The 18,510-nt window shown below is 39.8% G+C and overlaps 1 protein-coding gene across 7 annotated transcripts; it reads right to left on the minus strand.

Moving 5' to 3' along the window:
• Positions 1-1,167: 1,167 nt before the first annotated feature.
• On the minus strand, positions 1,168-18,488 carry LOC116318705 (cyclic AMP-responsive element-binding protein 3-like protein 3-B). 7 transcript variants are annotated; one of them, XM_039601659.1, is made up of 12 exons: positions 18,156-18,486; positions 16,083-16,190; positions 12,163-12,277; positions 11,822-11,920; positions 11,228-11,501; positions 7,263-7,393; positions 6,993-7,103; positions 6,611-6,717; positions 3,409-3,477; positions 2,114-2,198; positions 1,737-1,830; positions 1,168-1,628 (listed from the first exon to the last, which is right to left on the minus strand). In XM_039601659.1, the coding sequence occupies exons 3-12, from the start codon at positions 12,181-12,183 to the stop codon at positions 1,417-1,419; spliced, it is 1,203 nt and encodes a 400-aa protein (XP_039457593.1). In that variant the 5' UTR covers positions 12,184-12,277; positions 16,083-16,190; positions 18,156-18,486; the 3' UTR covers positions 1,168-1,416. The 7 variants fall into 7 exon arrangements, 6 of the variants coding, with proteins under 6 accessions (XP_039457593.1, XP_039457597.1, XP_039457595.1 ...); XR_005608957.1 differs by having other exon boundaries at positions 1,487-1,628; positions 2,097-2,198; positions 18,156-18,488; XM_039601663.1 differs by lacking the exon at positions 16,083-16,190.
• Between the last annotated feature and the right edge of the window lie 22 nt (positions 18,489-18,510).

Raw genomic sequence — 18,510 nt, forward strand, 5'->3', positions numbered from 1 at the left:
GAAAAATCCTTTATAGTTTTTCATTGATGCATTTTGGGGTTGTTTTTCTGCTTCAAAATTGCAATTATTGTATAATTAATTACAAATTTGTCAAGATGTTTCACGCTCACCTACAGATACAGATTTCATAGTTAAGAACAAAAAAAATAAGAGAACACCGGTGTCATAAAATTTCTGATAGAGGTACTGCACTATGGACCAGGCTATAAAACAGCTCATCCCCCACGCAGTACTGAACAATACTGTGTAAGTACTATATAGTACAATGGGTAGATCAGGTATCCAAGGTGTCCCACCTCAAGTTGCTCTCAGATCCATCTGTTAGAAACTTTTACATCAACAACACTTACAGATCCCTTGTGTCATCTTTATGTGAACATAATCCAAACATACTCATCATTTAAAAATAATCACAGTACAATTCGTTTCTCTTTTCCTTTCAACAGCCAGTTGTTACTCCTGACTTAAACTCTACTGCTACTATTGTATTTTCAGATTAAATTGTTCGAGGTTTGCAGCTGTAGAACATTTAAGCTGCTTATCTTATTTCATCTCACCAGAAAAAGGCACTTCACGTTGATCTATAAACAGTCTTTAGTTACATTTCCACAATAACAGTAAGTGATATTTTTCTTTCTCAAAAATTGTGATATGAAACTGAAACCCACTTCCCTCTGGTGTTTTGACAGCTGGCTGTGAACGTGAAGCTTTTATTTGCTCATTGAGTCATATTTGAAGACCCCGAATCATTTTTGTTTTCAAAATATTGTCTTATTATTTTTGCAAATCGGTTTTCCTCGACACAGGACACATGGTATCACTGGAGGAAAGAAAACAAAATCAACAACAAAACTTTCAGACGGGTCCAAAATTCACTGGAGAAAATGTGAATTCACACCCGGCTGATCCTGCCAGTAGCAACCTGTCTCAAAGATTTAACCGTCTAAGCCTCAGCACACACACACACACACACACACACACACACACGCTGCCAGCACAGTGAAAAATGCAAATGCCTCATTAAATTACTGCGCAGAGCTCCTACTGAATGCACCACAAATCACGGTATATATTCAAAGAAAATAATAAATCACAGTAGTGAGCGCGCATGTGTATTTAATATGTTTGCATTTAACAGGTAGCACAGGTATGATCCAGCATACATGATCCAGCAGGTGCTTTTTATTCAGAGCAAAATGAAAAATGATTACATCCACATCAATGACCTCTTTACTGGCCTTTGAGAAAGTGCATTCCTGAAACACCTTTCAACTGGATGTTTATGTACTGGAGCAGCACCTCACCCAGCCTCTGTAGTGAAAAGCAGACGCAGAGAAGCTTTTAGACTACCCCGTTGGGGGCTGCACTTGCATCCAAACTCGCACCCCTGTGCTACGTCTTTCTTGTTAGAATAAATCAGTGAAGGTCCTTGTGTCTGTGATCTTGGTGGCGAGAGAAGGGGACGTCTGCTTTGGGGAGATCTGTCCAGGGCCTGATCTTCTCTGTCAGATTGCGCAGGGCTTCAAAGCCCCTGGTAACGCAGAGGAGAGGAAGAGGAAGAGAAGGAGGAGGAGGAGGAGGAGGGATGTCTTGGGCATCATCCATCGACTGCAGGGAGCGGGACGGCACTGAGAGACAGAGACACGGTTGAGAGGAGTGAGTGTGTGTGCATGACTGAGTGTGCATGGACGAAAAAAAAAAGAAAGCAAGATTGGCCATGCATGATGGCTACGGACCTTTGGTCTCTGCATAGTCTGCCTGACTGAGCCGGCTGTAAGGGTCTGGTCGAAGATTTGAAGAAATCAGCAGAGAGAAGGAGAGGAGCAAGACCTGGATGTAAATACAGACAGATGGACAAAACGAGGTCAAGCATAGAAAACACAGATCAGAATGAAGAAACTGAGTAGGTTATTACACACACACCTACATAACATTTTGCACAACGAGTGCTTCTCTGACTCATTTAAATATTCAAAGCATTCACAGCCGCAGTCCTGCCGGTACAAACACTCGCGCTCCTTGATGTGCTTATGAACTTTTAATGTTTACTGTATTTTTTTTTTTGTTACAATTATGATGACTGCCTGAAAAAATACCTAATGCTCCATCTCACCAGGATGCAGGTTGCTTTCTGTCTTGTTTTGCTGGGGCCATTAGGAAGGAGAGCCTGTAGCTGGCTTAGCTGCTCCAGCAGAGCACTGCAACACAAATCCAGACAGAAAGATGAAAGAGGCTGTGCAAAAGTTTCACATAAGGGGTCTCATCATTTCCAGCATCTGTGATCACTCTCACAAAAAAAAGAGAGAGAGAGAAGGACAAATTGAAGGAAGAGTGTGTGCGTGTGTGGAGCCTTCACACATTTTGTTTTTACAAGCAGCAGTCTGCCAGCGTCAGGGAAAAAAGAATAAAAAAATCAGGACAGTGAAATTGCAGAGTGAAAAGAAAGAAAAGTCGGAAAAGCTGTGTGAAGATTTGGAATTGTATGCGCTTTGTATTCTGGTAATTTTACTCTCAGGCTCTTCAGTCCCGAATCTTTAACAGGCAGAACGGTTTGGCCATTTTCAGCCGTGACTCGGTTTCATGAAAGCGGTGTCACAAAAGATGTCGTGGAGATTTATTTTGTGCAGCTAGCTCTGTACAAGCCCCGCGTCCAGGTTTGATTAATCCTGCTGCCTTATCTGTTCAACCAGTAGGGACTTTGATTGGAAACAAATGTGAGGGTTTGCAATTATGCTGTGTTTTCATCTGGCTGCACCTCCTCAGCCTGGCCATTCTTAAATGTACAACACCCGGATGTTCTGACTATATATGGTCAATCTTAATTTTTCTGTCATCCTAGATTTCTGGAGTTAGGCTTCATGAAAGAGGCCTTATGATGTCATAGCCTTGAGATGAAGTGGTTTAGGCCATCAACAAAATACAAAATACTACCAGACATAATCCTACTAATGAAAACACAGTAGCTAAATAACTGAAACAGGGAAATAAACTGAAAAACCGAGACATCTGTGGTGCTATTTTTACAGGAGCAATTGCTGCAGAGCTAAAATAGCCATTCTCTAAAATCTAACAGTGACCATTCGATCATGCCAGAGCTCTGAAGCTGTGCCCTGACTGTGCCTTGGCCAGGACATAGCTTCCAAAGCTTCCAAGCCTTGGACTTTTCCAGACCATATGCTGAAGTGTAGTGCACTGGGCTGTAATCATGGTAACTTTTCATTGCAATGTTCAAAAGCAAGTCCTGGATGTTGTCACAGGTGAAGCTAATCAGGTGTGTTATGTTCTTTACTGTATTTTCTGGACTTTGAACTTTAAGCTCTCCATCATTATACAAAACACTGAGTCGTCCAGGCAGCTAATGACAATAATCATCAGGTTAAACTTTTGTTGCCTCAGTTAAGGACTCACTTGTTGGTCTCCTCCAGCTGCTGGATCTTTCTCTGCAACTCGAGGTTGTGAGCACCACATGCAGACATCCTACAGAAAGAGGAGGAGGAGAATGAGGGCAGAATCTTATTAAAAAAATATCGTTTTATGATGTTGCCTCGCCTGCCCTCCACTTCTCTCTCTCTGCCAATATCAGCCTGCTGACTGTTATCGCAAACCCCATTCTGTCATCCAGGGACTCCACCTCCTTTCTTCTTCTGGTGTCTCTCTTGTTTGGTTCAGTCACTGTGAGTCCATTATGCCTTCGACTGATAATGACACCCTGTTGATACGCTCCGCTTGAATCTGGTTTAATTATCAACGAATGCTGACTCTGGGAGAGACAATCTCGCTCTGCCATGAAACTTTTGTTATCGGGAGGCAGCAGAGCTCAAGCTTGATTGAGATGTTGATAGCATGTAATTAGATATATAAACCTCCTGTGTTACATCAGTAAGACATTTTCATTAGTGCGCAAAACACACAGACAGTTTTCACATTTCAAATATTTACTAAAGTGAAAGTAGATTTGTGTTTGGCCATTTTTAAAACCCAAACTGTGGATTGGCTTTATCCCACATGCTACACCTGTGGTCCAAAACACCTCCGTTCATTCTCAATCAACTCTTTTATTGTGAGACAGATCAGTAATGGCAGGTTTTAAAAGAGTCCAGCAGTGCGAGGGAGACAATCTCAAGAACCACATCAGATTGAAACAAGTTCTAAAAATACCCCAAGAGAAGCTGATGAATGATAAACCTGGAGGGATTTCACAAACAAAGGAATTTGGGGAACATTGCTGCATTGCGTTTTTTGAGGCGAGTCAAATTACATGCTCGACCACGCAGCGCTGTTTGTGGAGGTGTGATGTGGTTGAAGCGCCAGCATGTGGGAGGCAGGTGGGATTAATAAATTTGGTGGCAAAGGCTTGCTGGCTGTGTGGTGAGGCTGATTCTGAGCAGCCTCGAGGTAGAGAAGGAGAAAACCTGCTTGCTGTTGTGAGTTGTGGCATCATGTTTAGGAATAATCCATTCTCTATCCTGACTATGTCTGTGACTTTGCATGTATGCTCAATGAGAAAGTGGTCCAGATCGACCGTTAGTGTTTTGGTGCCCCACAGTGGAGCAGTTATCACAGTATGGTGGGTTTTCTGAGTTTCTGTAAAATGTTCAGTGAATGCAGAAACTTTCAGGTCTTTGACTATACTGAACACTGATTTTTTTTCTCATAAACAATCTTCAGAACCCTAAGAGGTCTTAAAATGAGTATATACAACCTGAGATAAACTGCAAACCATGACATATTATAGCATCTCAATAAAAACTAAGTCAAAGTGCAGAAAAAGAGTTTGAAAAATTAGCTGCTGCTAATCAAATGCACTTAATTAACAGATCGTCAAGAAGTTTTTTTGCTAGTTTGCAGGTCTGGAGCATTCGGGTATGTGTTAATCCAAATCCAAGCAGGAAAGACGTCAGCAATGATCTTAGAAAAGCAATTGTTGCTGCCCATCAGATTAGGTGGGTTATCAGGCCATTCAGAAATGTTTTTCATTCTACAGTGAAAAAGATTATTCACAAGTGGAAAGCAACAGATGCCAATCTCCCCAGGAATGGACATCCCAGAAAATTCACCCCGGTCAGACCATCCAATCCTTACAAAAACTTCAAGCTACATCTCAGACTCTACAGCCCTCAGTGAGCGTGTTAAATGTTAAAACTCATGACAGTACAATTAGAAAAAGGCTGAACAAGTGTGGCTTGTTTAGAAGGGTTTCATCTAAACAAACCACAAGACTTCTAGAACAAAACTTCTGGAACAATGTCCTTTGAACAGATGAGACAAAAATTGAGGTGTTTTGGTCATAATGGACAGTGCCGTGTTTGGAGAAACCAAACACAGCGTATCAGCACAAACACCCCCCACCAGCTGTCAAGCACAGAGGTGGAGGGGTAATGATTTGGGCTTGTTTTACAGCCACAGGCCCTGGGCAGCTTGTAGTCAATGAGGTGACCACGAACGTCTCTGTATACCAAAGTATTCTTGAGCGAAATGTGAAGCCATCTGTCTGACAGCTAAAGCTTGGGCGAAACTGGGTCCAACAACAGGACTATGGTCCCAAAAAGAAAGGAAGAAAAGAATCAAGGTGCTGCAATGGTCCAGTCAAAGTCCAGACCTTGTTGTTGAAATGTTGTGGTGAGACCTTAAAAGATCTGTGGATGAATTTAAGAAGCAACACTGTAAAGAAGAGTGGAGTAAAGTTCTTCACAATGATGGCAGAGACTAATGAAGTCATACAGGAAACAATATTATTGCTGCTACAAGCTACTGAATCACAGGGTGTGCTTAGTTTCTCACAGGACTGTTTCTGGATTTTGGTTTGGTTTTTGTCACAACACCGTTTAATGTGCCACATGTTGTTGTCCTTCTCAGATTAAATTTACCTAAATTTAAAACCACATAAAGACTAGATCATCTTTTTTATTATACCGTGATAAACCTTAGAACTGAGCGAAGGCTCACTTTCTTTTTTTCCACAGCAGGAGTATGAATATATATTATTCTCTGCATTATTAAAACATCATCTTTTTGTATGTTTGTTCTTACTGAAGTGCCGCTGGCATTATAGACAGTAATGCTTATGTACAGGTTTGGTTTTTGTTTTTATCTAAATATTCCTCAAATGAAAAAAATATCTCTTTTTCATCAATCTCTTGAAAATGTTATTTCTTTCTGTATCCAGATAATGATCTTTATTAGTGAATAAATAAAGAAATAACAAGGTTTATGTCTTTCATTTTGGGCTGCTTCACTGGAACTGAATTTTAATGGGTTGTATTTCTTTTATCAATTTTGGCACTATATAATTTTTCTCTTGAATAAGTTCCTGTAATTAATTGGTCTTGCTGGAGGCCATGACAACTACTGCTGCACAGCTCTTCTTCTTTTTTTTTAATTCAAAACAACTCACTGATGTTGTTTGAGGTTGTTATATAAATTTTTTTTTTTTTTTTACCTTCCTGTGAGGATTTTTTTTCAGGGAACCATTTGACAAATACCAGGAATCATGAACTGTGCTTTACTTAATGAACAACAAAACACTCACTGAATCACTGAAAAACCTTAAAAATCCAAAGCAGATGATTAAAAAAATGTTTCCTAAGTCAGTGCAGAGATAATGTCATACCTTTCTTCCAGGCAATCAACATATTCCCTTTTCTTCTTCCGACTTTCCTGAGCTGAGCGCTTGTTGCGGATTTTCCGGCGGATCTTTTTCAAAACTCTCTCTTCAAACTTGTCAGGGAGATGAAACACATGGGAGACCAGGACAAGAGAGAATAAAGAAAAAGGTATGTGAGATGAAACTAGGTTGAGAGGGGTGTGTGTGTGTGTGTGTGTGTGTGTGGGTGGTGGGGAAGGGTGGGTGGGGTAGGGGGGGCATCATATCTGGCTGACTTTGTGTAACTGGGGATACAGATTTAGATCATGAGTGTGTGTTTGTGAATGTGTTTGGAGCATGCTTGTGCAGAGACGTCTGCCCTACATACATGTGTATGTCACTCATGTACCTTGGACAGAGGCAGTCTGCTGGGCAAGTTTACCCCTTCTTTAGCCAGAAGCCTCTTCTCATCCTCATTAAGTACAAGCTCCCGCAAGGAATGCTGGGGGATTTGCTGCGCCTGTGAACCAGATGGACAGAATACATTTCACTTAAAGTTACTCTATTTCCAGCTTTCCCCAAGAAGACACAGGCAGATAATAAAATTCTCTTTCAGTCAGAGTAGGACAGGACACCACAAAAACTTTAATTTTCAACACAATTATTAAACCCTTCTTACTTTGTGTCCCAGGTTGGATAACAGCAGGTCCTTCACGGTGAGAGAATGGCTGGATGGTAGCAGAGGATTTGGGTTTGTGGTGAGGTAGTATGAAATTCCGAAATCCTCATCTAAGCTGCCAGACTCACAGCCTGCATATTAAAGCGGAGAAAACAGTACACCACATGTCATGGTTTACAAAATTGCTTGTATTTGCAGTTCAAACAAAACCCACCAAAAAACGTCAGTCATTGCAGCATCTTTCTGTGCTTTAAAAACACTTTACAAACACACAATGCTGTGCAAGTTTTTAGGCATTTTAGACACTTGGATTCCTATCCATCCTGTGGTACCACCAGGGAGGAGACTGATCATGCCTGCACCAATTATGGATCAGATGGCACAGTCCCCATCAAGCTCTTGTTTCATGGAGTCAGTGTGGGAGAGACTAAAGATGCCGAGATAGCCAAAATCTACATAAGACACCTGAAACAACAAACCAGCCAAGTACCTTAAAAACTTGGTCACACAAAATATTGGCTTGATTTGGAGTATGTTTCTTTACTTTACTATTAGTGACATCAGGACATTGTTTTATAATTATATTAAAAAATTGTGAGAAAGTTTTAAGGTAGCCAGTTAACCTAGGCTAAAGAACATGTGATTTTTATATTGTCAGCTTTTCACGATTGATCCAACCTGATATGCCACTATTCAAAACAAATACACACTGTCCCAACTCCATTTACTGAAAGAGTCACTCTCTTAATTTTCAGCTAGTTATACACAAATTGCTCTTAGTGCTCATTTGGAATGCACAACTACAGCACATTGTGTTTCGTTTCCTAAATACAACTTGAAATTGTTCGCTCTTGTTAACACACAGACGCCAGTTCATAGTGCACGAAAGTGTACAAGCGTTTGCAAGAAGAGGAAAACAGCAATTTCAGATGATTGCGATAGGCCATGTTCTTGTTCACAGAAAGTCAATTTGAAAAACAAAAATAGAAAATAGCATCAGAACTTTCCATTTTTTCTAAAAGTAAATGCTTTACAGACATATTTGTTTTACATAGTAAATTCAGTAGATTCTATGATGTTGTTTTTATTCTTGAAGTTACTTAGAGAGCACTGAATGGACAGGCTCTAGATAATTTATGTCTGCTTCTTATTAAACACACTCCTAATCGTAGTCTTCAATTGCAGGCTCTGAATATAATGGTTGTTCCTTGTACAAGACTGAGGACTGAGAGCATTTCAGTCTGTGGCACATAGAATATGGAATATTCTCCCACTCCAGCATTGTTTAGCTCACTGTGGGCTCCTTTAAAAAGGATTGTTTTGCTTGTTTCTTTGTTTAAATTTAAAGTTACAGTAAGTAAACATTTTCACCTCTAGATGTCAGTAAATTTCAGTCAACTGAGTTTTGTTTTCTTACCCATCTTGATTCAAATGCATAATCCGAGCTACAGTCGCTGCAATATGAGAAAAATGTTTTAGCCAGCCAAGAGAGATCAAAGACATTAAATTTAGACCGTACTCCATAATCTCCACAGCCAGCCAGTGTGTATCTACTATTGTTTGAGCCGGATCTGGATCTGCTCGATGTTTTTATTCGTGTGAAGGCTGTCAGCCCACTGTTTACCTCAGCTGCCAGTGACGGGTGAGAGGTGTCCACCTCTATTTACTTTGAAGGGGGCTGTGGAAGTTTGTGAGAGTTCGATATGAGTTGATGAGTTAGCGAAGGTCAGTTCTGATGGATGACATGAGATGAGGTGACTTGTTGAGGATATGCTTATGCTGGTTTTGCTGCTGTTAGCTGCTGTTTGCCAGCATGAGTGAAACTTTCTTTAAAACGGATGTAACTTTGTTGTGCTTTGATGCTTAGTGAATAAACTCACATACAATGTGAGAATGTAATCAAGCTGTTTATCAGAGGGAAAATTTGAATTTTGGTGAATTTTAAGACATTAGGTGCCGTAATGTTAATTTAGTAACAGCTTTTGTTGTTTTCTGTCAGCTGTGCCAGACTGGAGGGTCACATGTCTAATCTGCTGACAATATGTAATTGTGACAATATCAGGAATAAATAATTTGGTGTGTATGTTTTCGTGTGACTTCAGTTCAGAAGGTGAGGCTTGAGATAAGAAGGAAAGGATGACATTTTATCCAGATGTTTTTGCTTGTTGTTGAGGTGGACCCCTTCTCCAGTGATAAAATATAGGTATGATCTTTCATATCTTCAGTCTGACGGTGCAGGCACAAAGTTAAATGTCCCTCCATGGCACTCGAAAGCCTACGCCTCTCCACCTTTGGCGGATTATAAACTGCAGACCTGCTCCTGTGTATTATTAGGTAGATACTATGAGTACAGCACAGAAGTTTTTTCTATTAAATAACCTCAAAAAATCACCGACTGTGCCTGTTTTCCATTAAGATTCTTATTAACAGTAACTATTTTTGTAATGATCTGTTTTCCTGTATTCTATTTCATTCTGTTTTTTAACCGGATCTTGTCTTGACATTAACTGCATTTTGATTTTCTGTTATATTTTATTCTAATTATTCAAACAAGTCCACACCCTGATGTTGTGTTTTCCATTTTTTTGATGTATTGTTCATTAGTGCTGTTATTGTTGCAGGATTTGAGTGTGACCTGAAAGCACAGTCAAAACTATTTCGATACAATTGTTTACAAGAGTCAGAGGTTTTATGAATAGTAGTTTGACTTTGAGTATTGTGTCTAGGTTTTGTGCTAACAGCTTAGAAAAAAGACGTGTGGAAGGTTTCAAGAAATGTGTCAAAGCAAATGTGGAAAACTGTAAACACTGGGAAACAGCAATGTTAAATTTCGTGGGTTGCATTAATATTGATATGTCAACACTCAACAGCCATTTCAAATCATTAGGAACCCTCTGGTCTTATCTGCTGATCTTTTCTGGCAGGAGCATTTAAACCAGTAACGCTTCCCTCATGGATATAAATTCATACATTTGAAATACACCCACACTGGTTCTGTGGCAAATTAAAGGCTGCAGTTTATGGTGGTTTGTGTAGTTGTCGCTACCTTTCAAGTGCACAATAGATTTAACCTTCACGGTAATAGCTGTTACACGGCTTTGAGGAGCTGCTGAAAGTGACTTTGTAATATAGTCTTACATGCACAGGACCAATGTTACAACAATTGCTCACTGATCTTTAACCTAACAGACAATATATACTGTATATTAGTCAGCTACTCAATGATACCACAAACTCCATGAAGAAAGCCTCTGGATCTCAAAGTAAATGATGAATTCATTCACTCATTCACTGATGAAGTCCAGTACAGACAAATAAAACAGTTTTCCACTGTAATTGTGAGGCTGATGTGTAATTAAGCAGGTATGTAAAGAGTTAAAGAAATTACAGCCTGAAAAGATTTCTTTCCTTTCCTCATAATTATGACCTTGTGGATGTATTTGCTTGTGTTTTAAAACCTTTTGTTGTAATTAGAAGGTGATGCATGTATTTTTTTTAAATGAGATGTATGTGTCTAGGTTTACTCAGTCATTTTCAGACATGTCTGGCACTAGTGGTGGGTCAAAAAACTGCACAGTGAAATGAACCAATGTTCAAAATAGCTGCCCTCACAAAACAATTTATGAATGGCAATAATCACAACCGTTTATCTTTAAAGATGTTCAAAAATGGGAAAAACCAAACAAGTGGCTCTTTGAAAGGTCCGCCGTCGGAGGCTCAGTCAAAAGCCCTCATTATCCCACTCCAGAAACCACAAAATGAGAGATCTCACAATGTCAAAAGCTTCCTCTTTTTCATCTGGCAGTCCTGTGCCCTGGTTACTTTGTTCTTTACATGTCTCAACCTCACATTTGCACTCACTGTTGAAACAATCTACTGCTTTACAGGTTCAAGTTCAGTACACGTTTCTGGCCAGTATAAAAAAGCAAGCCGGTTAACCCTTTGTAAATTAAATGCTGTCTTACCGAGATCGATAACAACATCGGGCTTTTTTTCATTTGCCGCTGTCTGATTCACAAGACATGAAGACTGCGTGAAAGCCTGAATGTCACAGGGAGTGAAGGCTGTGCAGGAGGTTGTGTGAGGGCTGTTTGTGGGATCTGTCAGGGGGTCCTCGTTGATGCCACTGTCACTGGTGCAGGGAGACCACAGGGGTGATGCTGGCACAGAGGAGGAGTCGCTCCCATGCAGCAGGAACTCCAAGAAATCATCAGGATCGCTTTGCTTAGTGCTCAGTGTCTGAAGAGAGTATGCATACATAATTACATTATGGCTTGATTGGCAGAATTAATTTAGATCATAGATAATAGTATTCACACAAACAAGGACACGCAGAAGCATAAACACACCAGGCTTTCAATTCTCTGTCTCTCTGTTCCCTTTGGTTCCCCTCATCGCTATTTGCAACACTCGCCGCTATACAATCAGGCACACCCCAGAATACAGTTTAAACTCAGCACTCAGGTTCTCATAATGAGATGAATTTGTGGCCGTGATTATGTTTTCCCCTGAGTGATTCGGTTTAGGAGCAAACTGTGCACAATGAGCAGCACACTTACATCATTAGTTGAGATAGTCCACGTTTGGTTGCTGTGACAACTGGTGGATTCACCTGTGTTTTTGAGCAGAAGGTCAATGATGTCCATCCCATCGTACACCTGAAACAAACAGTGATGGGTCTGAAATTGAAGTGTTCCTCAGTTTTTCAAACGATAAAATGTTTTTCACAGTATTACCCAATTTCACCTGGGTGTCAAAAACTCGCTCAATCTCACACTTCACTTGTCTTTGACAAACTTGCATTCATGTTCGGCTTTTTTAAAGCGACGCTTTCTTGACACGCACTCATGCTGAATCACTCTCTTACACAAAAAGCATCAACTGCACCCAGTGATCTTACCTTGTCTGTAGTCAGTGTCATAATTCTGACATTAAAGCAGCTGGTGGAATTTCAGCGAAAGTCTCCTTCAGGCATACAAATGCAACACACGGCCAGATTGGTACGTTCCTTGTGCCTTTAGCGTGAAGGAGAAACGTCTGAGTCAGCCTTCAGGGACAAAGTTGAAATGCCATATCACACAACAGCATTCCCCAACCCAGCTGATCGCTGTCCAATCCACCGTTAGTCAGACAGCAGAGAGAGCCAATTAGGACAAGAAGAAGGGAGATTACTTAATTGTAAATAAATGTGACCTTTGAGGTCATAAATCAGCAATTGGTGTATGCTGTCAAATGCTTTTATTAAAAAATTGGACAAGCTAAATTTAAAGCCAAATTTATTGCTTTCAAACACAGAAGGTGGAAAGACTGACATTTAATTTGCACCAGTTTGGACTAAGACCAACAAAAGTTCAATACTCCTCTCTCTGCTTATCGCTAAGGAATCCACAAGGCAGTGGAAACACACACGAAAGGGTTTAACCTGAATTCAAGGGTTAGAAACTGTCTATTTGATTATTTGAAAAGCGGATTGAGTTAGTAAAAGAAAGTCAGGATGTGCTTCTAAGCCACTGAGGGATTAATAAAAAGGGCAGCTGTACTTCAAACTCTATTCACTGACACTGAAAGACAGTGCAGAGATCTGATTTGAAGCAGAGCTGAAACTGTCTGGGAGGTTTCTGGATGGAAATCCAAGGAAAAGAAAAAATTGCTCACCTTCTGTGAGACTTCTCCCTGATTCTTCTTATGGCTTTAAGGCTGAATGAAGACTTAAACTAATTTGATTAAAAGGTAAAAGTCAATAAAAGTCAGGATTACACTGAGATTTCGGGCTTGGTCTTTGGTCATCAAAGCCAGAAACTGAGATGAGAACTATCTTTCAGTTAGCCTGGAGTTTAGCTGGAGACAGTTCTGGCACATCTAAAATGATTTTAAGACAGTCCAAGAGTTACTAATGATAGTCTTTATAATATTTCACATAATGAAGCCCAGTGAAAGGCTCTATGTGCAAATAGAGGAGAACAATGAGTGAGCTGCAGGGAACCCCCAAATTCATGTTGGTCCACTTAGATCCAAAATTACAGAAACAAGTTTCCAGAAGATACAGTGACATGAAAAAAAAGTTTTCACATGATCCAATGATTCAGTAGCTTGTAGATCTACTTGTAGCAGCAATAACTTTTTTTTATGACTTTATCAGTCTCTTACATCACTGTGGAGGATTTTATGGGCACTTGTTTATGCACAACTATCTTGAGTGTAGTGTTTCAGTCAGGTTGAGGTCTGGACTTCGACTGGGCCATAGCAATACTTCATTGTTTTCATTGTAGATTGTTGTAGATTTGCTGCTGTGCTTGCCAATATTTATCTGAGACAGATGGCTTCACATTTGAGTCTAGTATATTTTATTACACAGAGGAGTTCGCGGTTGACTCAATGACTGCAAGCTGCCTAGATCCCGTGGCTTTAAAACAAGCCCAAATCATCACCCCTCCACCACCGTGCTTGGTTTTCTCCATTATAACCAACCCTCCCTCCTTTTTTGTCTCATCCATCCAAAGCACATTGGTTCAAAAGTCTTATTGTTTGTACAGATGCAGCTTTGCAAATATAAGCATGCTGCTATGTTTTTAGAAAGAAGAGCCTTTCTCCTGGCATCCCATCCAAACAAGGAATAGTTGTTCTGTCTTTTTCTAATAATGCTGTCATCATCTTTAACATTTAACATGCTGAGGCTTGCAAAGATGCAGCTCTTGGGCTTTTTGAAATTTTCGGAGCATTGCACAATCTCACCTTGGGCTGAAATTGCTGGAACATCTACTCCTGGGAAGATTGTGTTTAACACACCTGACTCATAAACTGCAAAATCTTCTGCTTTCATAGAAGTGGTCAAACTTTCTGATAATCAATTAGTAAAGTGCATTTTATTAGCATAGCAGCAAAGGTTTACTGAGTTTTTCAGGAATGGATAGAGTCATCTGAAAAACATCTTTCACAAAACCGAATGGTTCAAATGACTTCAGCAGTATGAATGAGGCCTTTTATGGTTTATCTGTTGGTATTGTACACTCACCTCTGTCAAAAGGAGCCCTGAGATCTAAGGCTATAGCTAAAATCTTGCCAAACTGAACTTTAAGTAGGACGGTTAAAAAACAAAAAACAAACTGAGATTAAATATAATTGCTAGTAGGCAATTTTCTTTATCTACAAAGGTTATTTTGGTCTATAACAGCAGATGTGTCAAAGCTACTCTTTTTTTTAAAAGTGGCTCAACAATTGCAGTTTTTCAGTGGTTTGAGAAAAATAAAATTTCAGCAAACAGCTGCAAAGACTTTTCAGTGAAGCTTGTTGTCAAAGCATCAAGAAAGAGAACGCGATTGTCTGCAGATTCTGGACAGTTTCTTTCAGTCGCTGGCAGCAAACAAACACTGATAATTACCTTAATGGTTTTTTTTGTCAGCAAACTTTTTACAAGAACAAAGCGTTCAGCTGAAGCTACTGTGAAGGGATGGATCAATCAAGGTGGATCGACATGAGAAAAAAACACGCATCCTTCTAAATGAAGTATTTATTTTCTTTGTGTCTATCAAATAGACACTTGCTTCTCAAGTTACAGCTCTTTAGAAAGCTGATCAATGACTTTTTTTTTGCTTTCCTAATGCAAAACAACGTTATCTGTTTCTTATCTTTGCTGTCATAATTAAGAGCATCTGTTTCATGCTAGCACGCCCCATGAAGCAAAAGATATTACATAATGTGTTCTTCCAGCAATTACACAAGGAGAACATGCACACTGAGAGATTATCTCATTGTTATCACAGGGGAAGGGATTGTTTCAGTGGCAGAGCTACTTAGTATTACACCAGTCTAAAAGCAGAATAAGCCCAATCAATAGTCTGCATTCTTTTAAGAATGAACACCATCAGCTCAATCCTCCCATTGCCATATCAACTTCAAAGCATTGTTACACCTTTGAGGGAACACAGCCTGGTAGCTCAAATAATTCAAAGCCATTTTCTTTTCTCTTCATATAATTTTATTTGACATTTTCGCCTTCGTCAGACGGCTCGAAGGAGACAGAGATGCGAGATATTTTCTTTGGGTTCTGAATTTATGTTTTTTTGTTACCTTTACTAAGCCGTTCAAAAGTTTCAGAGTGAAGAGGGATTTTACGGGAAGAACGAAAGTGAAACTGTGGCACGGCAGAAAGGACGCAAATCTTTCTTATCTTTTGTTTGTCAGGCATACATAATGTGAATAAATCAAATTCTCCGAGGTGTCTGATTCCCAGGCTTGGTGGAGACGCTTGTTTTACAGGCTAGGTTGGATTTCCAGACCTAAAGTACATTTCAAATGTTTCAAAAAGCCCCTGTTGTATAAGGCCAGAAAAGGTTATTTAAATACATTCTGGTGGGACTAATGGAAATGATGGTGTATTAGCATATTCTGCTGTGTTAGACTCTTTCTTACTTGAGAAAATAACGCTCACAGTGAAGCCACCGTACAAATCCATTATGACCGCTATACTTTAGTTTTTCAAAGACTTGCCTCTTAAGTATATTAGTTGCTTTAAAATCAACATATCCATGAATACGCCTAATTAAATGGCAGCAGAGCGCTGCTATCTTTATTGTTGTTCTAACTGGAGATTAGAGAGTATCAAAGTACTTTACGTGCAGTGATTATCTAACCGGGGCATTTTGAGCACATCTCTAGATACCAGGAATAGGTTGCTGCTCAGAACACATAATAACTGTTAATGCTTATGAGATCATACTGTGAATGCATATTCACATATCTCCATGTGAGACCAGGTTGGTTAGGGTGAAGGAAAAGAACATCTATTGGACATCTTTGGATGTTTTAAAATAAAATATATACCTTGAAATCACTTTTATGCTGGTCAGTCCTCTTCCAGTGAAATGACCTACACAGGTACTAATGACTGCATTTCAGCTCCACAGAAATGGTCTCACAGTTCAGTATTCCCTGGCAAGAAAGTGTGCAATAAGATGTTTGGAGAGTAAAAGAATCATATAAAAAACACACAGCTACTGCAGTGATCAAAGAAATACCTTCTTCAGGTCCATGGGTGTGAAGTCTCAAGCTGAGAACATGTTTGAAAGCTTACATCATGGTCATTTAACCAGCCACAAAGTGCATTTTCATTAGCTCTTATCTGAAGCTCAGTAATTGCTCTAATGTGAGCAAAATCGTTCTATACCTGCAGCTGGGAAATTGTCAGTGTGTGCAAATAGGAGAAACACACTTCTCCGCTGCCTCTAGTGGAGCTGACTGACCGTTATTGGTAAAATCCTAAACTCTGCAATTAGGAGACAAAGATTAAACACAGCCTTCGGCTACAGCTACAACAGAGTACCAGCTCAGCGTCTGCTTTTTTAAATTTCCCATCATGTGTGCCACTAGCATGAGATAATCCACAGGTTTCTCCTCACTCTCACAGCTACAAGTGTCATGTAATTGGCTTCTTCAGCACTACGCTTGCAGCGAATGCCAGAATACAACTGGGAATTGTTTTCAATCATGTAAGATTTTTTTTTCATTGGCTCTCTGATTTCCCTAAAGAGCTTCAGGTAACAACCCCAAATGTTCATTTTAAATCTAAATTCAGTATCCGCGGGCACATCATGTGAATTTTATCAGTTTATAAGTTTATTATTACATTTAAAAATCTGATATCATAGATAGTTTTTGGTATTTCTTAAATTTAATGTTATCTATTCCTTTTTCTACTACCAAGTTTGGGAATCAGTTGCCTGAATATGTAAAATCCTTCTGTGATTAGTAAAAGGAATACATTTCCCACCGTTTGGAGTTCGACAAAAAAAAAAGCCAGACATGCTCCACTTTAAGCTGCACTGTGGCAGTCAGCGTCCTACACCGAAAGCTTCAGCTAAAAGGCCAATCACGATATCGTCCACCACTGTTTTGCAATTTTAAGACTGCTTCACTGAGTTTCATGAAAACTACCTCTGTAGCTTTTGCATAAATCTGATGATTAGATGATCCCCCATGTTATAAAAGACACTGTTTTTCAGATGAAGTAATCTGCACACCACTGCCTATGCGACTGCAGACAACACGCTCTTTCTGCTGTAAGCGTTGCTGTCTTAGTAGGTCAGCCCTGCTGGAGGAAACGTGACACACTGCGCAGTGATATTGCAGTAATATCAGCTTCATCAGCTGCACTGACCATGGAAACCACTGGTTCTTGTTTGTCACCACAAACTTTAATATCTGGACTCCCTTGTGTTAAAAAGGGCATTATACAACGAATAATCTTTGGAGCTGTTCAGATCCTTTATTGTTGCTAACTAAATTTAAATTTGTTTTGCTTCTTATAGTGCTCTGAAGACAAAAAAGTAGAACTTTCTAATTATATGTATTTTAGGGAGTTTTAACAAAAGATTTTCTACATTTAGAGACTAATTATGAGCAGAAATTATAAATGCAAGCTCAAAACTAAAAATAAACATTGAAAAACAAAATCGTCTTGCAGCATCGTTTGCTTTGTCGTGTTATCTTCATCTTAAATTCATGTGTAAAGCTTTCTTCAGAGATAATAATCATCTGCTCTCGTGAGAGCCCATTATGTGCTTATTATGGGAAAGCCACGAATAGTGTATTTTTTCAGTTATTTCCTTTCTGGACATGTAGAGCACAGTCCGCTGGTTTTATAAGAAAGACACCCCCTCCCCACCAATTGTTATCACAGGGGGAGGGATTGTTTCAGTGGCAGAGCTACTTATTATTACACCCGTCTAAAAGCAGAATAAGCACAATCAATAGTCTGCATTGTTTTAAGAATGAATACCATCAGCTCAATCCTCCCATTGCCATATCAACTTCAAAGCATCGTTACACCTTTGAGGAAGACCCCCCCCCAAAAAAACACACACACACGCGTGCACATTGATTAAATGTGTTCCTTACATTACTCAGTTTTCATTTCAGTGTCCCATTCCACATGTCTTGGCACATCCCAAACATGTTTTGTCCTGCTCTGCCCTCAGCTGGTGGAGGACTGCTACGGCGCCCTGTCCAGCAGTGGCCTGCTTTATTCCACGGGGATCAATATTTCTGGGACGGAGGTGTACATCAAAATATTTGAGGGGGGGACATGGGAAAGAGGCGGAGCATGAAAAAGGGAAGGAAACATTCAATTTTGTTGCGGATCAGGATTTTCTGTGAAATTGGCTCTAGCATGCATCGCATTCTCCAAGTGCTGCTAAACGTCATTCACTGACACGCCCAGAAGCAGCTGCATGCTAAGATACGGATAAATACA

The sequence above is a fragment of the Oreochromis aureus genome, linkage group 18 (assembly GCF_013358895.1).
Source record: "Oreochromis aureus strain Israel breed Guangdong linkage group 18, ZZ_aureus, whole genome shotgun sequence".
Taxonomy (NCBI): Eukaryota; Metazoa; Chordata; class Actinopteri; order Cichliformes; family Cichlidae; genus Oreochromis; species Oreochromis aureus.